The sequence below is a fragment of the Anolis sagrei genome, chromosome 1 (genome assembly GCF_037176765.1).
Source record: "Anolis sagrei isolate rAnoSag1 chromosome 1, rAnoSag1.mat, whole genome shotgun sequence".
NCBI lineage: Eukaryota > Metazoa > Chordata > Lepidosauria > Squamata > Dactyloidae > Anolis > Anolis sagrei.
The window spans coordinates 900,627-907,432 of record NC_090021.1 but is presented as its reverse complement, the minus strand read 5'-3'; the positions used below and the strand labels follow the sequence as shown (position 1 = coordinate 907,432).

General features: G+C 48.5%; 1 protein-coding gene across 1 annotated transcript in view; it reads right to left on the bottom strand.

Moving 5' to 3' along the window:
- The window catches only part of SLC30A3 (solute carrier family 30 member 3), a 9,102-nt gene extending 8,629 nt beyond the window's left edge, over positions 1-473 (bottom strand). Inside the window, exon 1 of the mRNA XM_067463187.1 lies at positions 382-473. Coding sequence (XP_067319288.1) covers positions 382-473 — 92 coding nt within the window. The remainder of the gene's footprint in view (positions 1-381) is intronic.
- Between the last annotated feature and the right edge of the window lie 6,333 nt (positions 474-6,806).

The window sequence follows — 6,806 nt, the reverse complement described above, 5'->3', positions numbered from 1 at the left end:
TCCCCTCATCGGAGCAAGAAGGCGCAGGGAAAGCCCTCCCGGCAGAGGCCCCTCCGCTCCCCTTCAGGACCGGCCTGCGTCACAGAAACCCCCTCCCGCTCCCACAGACCCCCCCTTCCCAGACCCCCCCCCCCATGCAAATGCCTCAGGACCTTCCGCACTGCCTCCCCCCCCCCCCCCACCCCACACAGACAAACACGCGAGTGGAATGGGGAAGAAAGGAAGCCGGTAATCCTCCTCCTCCTCTTCCTCCTCTTCTTCCGCCGCATGGTGAGGGATGGCGGGGGCTGCCGTCGGGGAATCCGCAGCCGCAGAATCCCACGAAGGAATCCCCCCACCCTACCCTACCCCACCCCACTCCCCTCCCCAATGCCCGTTCACCTCTTGAGCCGGATTCCCGGGTCGGAAGGGGCAGAGTCCACCCCTCGAGGGCCGCTGCCCACCAGCCGCAAGGTCTCCGTGGGGCGCGACATGCCTCCGGGGGCGCGTGGGAGGGAGACCCCACTCAAGCGGTGGCGACTGAGGCAAGGCTCGCCATGAGATGAGATCCCTCCCGGGTGGGAGCCGGCGCGGGGGGTGAGCGCTCGGTCCGCGCGTGTCGCGAGGCGTCCCTACGGAGCCGGAACAGGAGGGGAGGGAGGGAGGGAGGGGAGGAGGGAGCCCCCCCTGCACAGGCTCCGCCCCCTGCGTCCTGGGGAGGGGAGGGGGGAGGGGGAGGGATGGAGGACTTCTGGGCTCTCCCCCCCCCCCCCGCAGGACCTGCAGGTGAGGAGGAAGGAAGGAAGGAAGGAAGGGAGACTCTGTCCGTGGGAATGCCTGGTTTCCAGCCCCCTCCCCTCCTGCCTTTCGAGGGTCTCGTGGCCTTAGACATGGTTTGTTTCTGCGTGTTTCTAGCATTGTTCTGAATGCTTTGAGTGATGGTCCTGTGATCCCTGCTGCTGGGGGGAGAGTCTTCTTCTTCATGGCCCTCCTGGGTGGGTTTGGCTCTCCGCCGGACCTACTGCCCCCCCCCCCCCCCGCCCGGAGAGAGAGAGAGATCTCCAGCCAATTGTCCTTGTGGCGAGTATTATTAGGAAGGAAGGAAGGAAGGGAAGAAGAAAGAAGAATGAAAGAAGGAAAGAAAGAAAGAAAGAAGGGAGGAAAGGAAAGGAAAAGAAGGGGACGGGGAAGGAGAAGGAAGGAAGGTAGGAAGGAGAAGAAGGGGAAGGAAAAAAGAAGGAAGGAAAAGAGAAGAAGGAAGGAAGGAAGGAAAAAAGGGAAGAAGGAGAAGGAGAAGGAAGGAACGGAAAGAAGGAAAAAAGGGAAGAAGGAGAAGGAAGGAACGGAAAGAAGGGAAGGGGAAGGGGAAGGAAGGAAGGTAGGAAGGAGAAGAAGGGGAAGGAAAAAAGAAGGAAGGAAAAGAGAAGAAGGAAGGAAGGAAGGAAAAAAGGGAAGAAGGAGAAGGAGAAGGAAGGAACGGAAAGAAGGAAAAAAGGGAAGAAGGAGAAGGAAGGAACGGAAAGAAGGGAAGGGGAAGGGGAAGGAAGGAAGGTAGGAAGGAGAAGAAGGGGAAGGAAGAAAGAAGGAGAAGAAAGGGAGGGAGGGAGGGAGGGAGGAAGGAAGGAAGGAAGGAAGGGAAGAAGGAGAAGGAAAGAAGGAAGAAAGGAAGGAAGGGAGAAGGAGAAGGAGGAGAAGGGGAAGGAGAATGTATTTATTATTTATTTCTATTTCTTTCCCGCCTTTGTCTCGGGCCTTTCTGACCCGGAGGCGACTGAAGGAGAGAGTAATATACAGTTAAAAGCTATTATAACAACAATGGAAAACATTGAAGACGTGAGATAAAAAGTATAGAACCTGTAAAAAGGAAGGGGAAGGAAGGAAGGAAGGAAGGAAGGAAGGAAGGAAGGAAAGATTGATTGATAGATAGAAAGATGGAAGGAAGGAAGGAAAGAAAGATTGATAGATAGAAAGATGGAAGGAAGGAAGGAAGGAAAGATTGATTGATTGATTGATAGATAGAAAGATGGAAGGAAGGAAGGAAGGAAGGAAGGAAGGAAGGAAGGAAGGAAGGAGAAAGAGGAGAAGGGAGAGAGGGAGGGAAGGCGGGCGGGCAGGCGGCGCTTGATGCGGAGTCTTGCCTGGAGCCCACGGGAGGCGCTTGCTGGAGCCCCCCTTCCTTCCTACCTGGCTTCCTTCCTTCTGGGCCGGGCCCCCCGGGAGGAAGGAAGAGGCCGCCTCCCTCGGAGCCAGGCACCCACCACGGGGAAAAGAGGAGGAGGAGGAGGAGGAGGTAATTCGGAAGGAAGGAAGGGAGCCGAGACCTGGTGGAAAGAGTCAGTCGGGCGGGAGGTGGTAGGCGCGTGGGGTGTATTTTGGGGGGGAAGGTTATAATGGGGGGGGCGTCCCTGGCCCCCTTCTTCTTCTTCTACTTAGCAGGGAGGGAGGGGCCCCTCGAAGGGACCCAAGGGCCCAGGGCCATGCTGTCCAGAGGGAGGCGGCCCCGGTTTCGGACCCCATGCGGTGCCCTGGTCAAGACTATTCCCTTCTGGACACCCCTTTCCCTCTCTCTCTTTTTCTTTCTTTCTTTCCTTCCTTCCTTCCTTCCTTCCTTCCTTCCTTCCTTCCTTCCTTCCTTATTTTCTCCCTTCCTCCCTTTTCCTTTCTTCCTTCTCTCCTTCCTTCTTAATTTCCTTCCTTCCTCCCTTCTTTCCTCCCACCCTCCCCCATTTCGTTCCTTCCTTCCCCCTTCCCTGCCTTTTCCTTCCTTCCTTCCTTTCCTTCCATCCATCCTTCCTTCCTTCCTTCCTTCCTTCCTTGCCCCTCTCTCGCTTTTGTTCCGTTCCTGAAAATGGCTCCGTCTCGGGGGGGAAAAAAGAAGAATAATCCGACACAAGGTTTGCCCATCGGATCCCCCCCCCCCGTCCGCAGGGAGGGGGTGGGGGCCGCCCCGACATTACAATAACAACAAAACAACAACAATAATAGTGGACTGTCCCCTCGCTGCTTCCACGCTGCGGGCAGGGCACCACGCGCGGTTAAAAACACAGAGAGAACAACCCCCCCCCCCCCCGCCCAGGGCCACTCGAAACACAGGCAGATCCCACGGCAGGAAGGCCGAAAGGCAACGGAATCAGAGAAGAAGGAGAAGAAGGGGAAGAGGAGGAGGAGGAGGAGGAGGAAGCACCAGCACATTGGAACTCCAATGGGAGAACTTCGACCCTCCCTCCAGATGTTTTGAGGGTTAGGAATGATGAGAGTTGCAGTCCAAAACACCTGGAGGGAGGGAGGGAGGGAGGGAGAGAGGGAGTTGGCCCAGGCCTGCTGCATTAGAATCAATCACGCCATTAATAATAATAATAATAATAATAATAATCATCATCATCATCATCTATATAAATAAAAATGCAAGGTTCATTTGTGTTGATAATAATAATAATAATAATGATAACAATCTATATAAATACAAATGTCATGTTCGTTCGTGGATGAACATAACTCCAAAACCACTGGACGAATTGACACCAAATGTGGACACAAGACCCCTCTCAGGCCCACGAGTGACCATCACTCAGAAAAACACTGAAAAACACAGCAGAAGGGACTTAAAAAGCCCCAAAAAGCTAAATGGGGAAAAGCTAAATGACAATACAGAAAAGAAAGAAAGAAAGAAAGAAAGAGGGAGGGAGGGAGGGAAGGGGAGAAAAGAAAGAAAGAAAGAAAGAGGGAGGGAGGGAAAGAAAGAAGGAAAGGGAGAAGGAAGGAAGGAAAGAGGTAGAGAAGAAAGAAAGGAGAGAAAGAGGGAGGGAAAAGAGGGGGGAGGAAGGAAGGAAAGTTAGAGAAGGAAGGAAGGAGAGAAGAAAAAGGGAAAGAAGGAAGGAAAGAGGGAGCGAAGGAAGGGGGAAGATGTAGAGAAAGAGGGAGGGAAGGAAAGAAGGAAAGAGAGAAGGAAGAAAAGAGAGAAAAAAGAAGAGAAAGAAAAAAGGGAAAGGAAGGAAAGAGATAGAGAAGGAAGGAAGGAGAGAAGGGAAGACCTGAAGGAAGGAAGGAAGGAGGGGAGTGAAGGAAGGAGGGAAAGAAGGAGAGAAAGAGGGAAGCTTGGCCACAGCATCGCCTGGCGGGTACAGCTAGTGTATATAAATAAACATGTAATGTTCGTTTGTGGGATTAACATAACTCAAAAACCACTGGACGAATTGACACCAAATTTGGACACAAGACATTAATCAGGCCAACGAGTGACCATCATCCCTAAACACACTAAAAAAAAAAAACAACAGAAGGGATTTAAAAACAAAAAAAAGCAAAAAATACGTTATAATATATGTGCAAAACTACACATATACACATATACATCAATACACACACACATATACATATGCATACATACAAACACATATACACATAAATACACACACAAAACACATATACACAGACTGGACCAGTCTATATAAATAAAAACAACGAAAGAGACTTAAAAAGCAAAACAAATATTACAAGTCAGGACTTAAAAAGCAAAAAAAAAAGTCATGCACAAAACCACACACATATATACGCAAACACACATATAGACACACAAATATATAAATACACACATATATATACACACACAAAACACATATACACAAACTGGGCCACAGCAAGACTGGCGGGGGAGGGCTAGTTATTATTACAATTGTTGTTGTTGTTGTTGTTGTCCTTTCTCCCCGGCCCTGGCTCCTCTCCCGGTGGCTGGAGGCGGGTGTGTCAGGGCACAGCCAAACACACACACATTGAGAAAATGCCACAAGCACACCTATTCGTTCTACCGAAGAGACACCTCTTAGAAGGTATGCAGCACACGGGACAGAGAGTCAAACGCAGGGCAAGAGAAAAACATTCACACTTCATGTTTACAGTGCTTTTTAATTTTATATTATAGTACTAGCGGTCCCCTGCCAGGCGTTGCTGTGGCCAGTTGGTTGATCTGGAAAATAAAGTCATGAGAAAGTGTTGGTTTGTAATATATGTAATTTCTTTCTGCTTGTGGGTCAACAGCATTTCCTTTTTTTTTTTTTGTCCGTGTTGATGTGGAGAGTGTCTGGTTTGCCCACCCTGGAACATGCAACATATCATTATCCTTCTTTAGGGGTCCCTTTCAAATCTATGACACTATATCTCTCTCTGTGTGTGAATCATATCATCTATCTCTCTATCTCTATGGCTGGATGGCTCTCTGTCAGGAGGGCTTTGATTACGTTTTCTTGCCCTGGTGAAGGGAGTTGGACTGGATGGCCTTGAGTATTTTCTGTTGCTCAGGGGGCTTCTGTGAGGGAAGTTTGCCCCAATTCTATCGTTGGTGGGGTTCAGAATGCTTTTTGATTGTAGGTGAACTATAAATCCCAGCAACTACAACTCACAAATGACAAAATCTATTTTCCAAAACTCCACCAGTGTTCACATTTGGGCATATTGCGTATTCTTGTAGGGTTTGGTCCAGATCCATCCTTGTTTGAGTCCACAGAGCTCCCTGGATGTAGGTGAACTACAACTCCAAAACCAAAGGACACTGCCCACCAAAACCTTTTCTGTTGGTCATGGGAGTCCTGTGTGCCAAGTTTGGTTCAATTCCATCTTTGGTGGGGCTCAGAATATTCCTTGATTGTAGGTGAACTATAAATCCCAGCAACTACAACTCCCAAATGAAGGACATACATTGGGTTGTTAGGTGTCTTCTGTCCAAATTTGGTGTCAATTCGTCCAGTGGTTTTTGAGTTCTGTTAATCCCACAAACAAACATGACATTTTTATTTATATAGAAGATATACGTATATGCGTATTTTATGATCCTTCTGTTGATATAGAATCTGTCTATAGGCAGGCAGTCCCCAAGTTACGAACAAGGGAGATTCTGGAAGTTGGTTCTTAACTTGGATTTCTAAGTCAGAACAGGCACATTTCTCTTAAGTATAGCTCCATTTGTGTGAGTGTATGTGTGCATGTGTGTGTATATATACGTGTGTGTGTGTGTATGTATATAATAAACGTGTGTATGTATGTATGTGTAAATGTGTGCATTTATATAATATGTGCCTGCGTGTGTGTGTGTGTGTGTGTATGGCATATATCTGCACCCTGTGGCGTGTTCTTTGCTGCCTGTGCCTCTGTTTAGAAGATAATACTAATACTAATAATAAGAATAAGAATTGTATTATTTAATAATAATAATAATAATAATAATAATAATAATAATATGTTTAGAAGATTTCCCCTCACGCTCTGTCCCTTCCCTTGGATTTTGAAAAGTTTGGCTTCTTGTGGAAACAAGGATTGGGGAGAAAGCTTCACTGGAGACCCCCTTTCCCCCAGAATAATAATCATAATAATAATCTCTGGGTTGTTGTAGGTTTTTCCTGGCTGTATGGCCATGTTCTAGAGACATTCTCTCCTGACGTTTCGCCTGCATCTGTGGCAAGCATCCTCAGAGTAGTGAGGTCAGTTGAAATATTCCCACCCAGCTCCAGCAGACAAGAGTCCTTTGTCTCACCCTGGTCTTTCCGCAGATATATAAACCCATTTTCCTAGTTCCAACAGACCTCACTACCTCTGAGGATGCTTGCCCTAGATGCAGGCGAAACGTCAGGAGAGAATGCCTCTAGAACATGGCCATATAGCCAGGAAAACATACAACAACCCAGTGATTGTTGTAGGTTTTTCATGGTTTCTTCCTTTCTGTTGAAACATTCACACCTAGCTCCAGCAGACAAGAGTCCTTTGTCCCACCCTGGTCATTCCACAGATATATAAACCCTTTTTCCTAGTTCCAACAGACCTCACTCCCTCTGAGGATG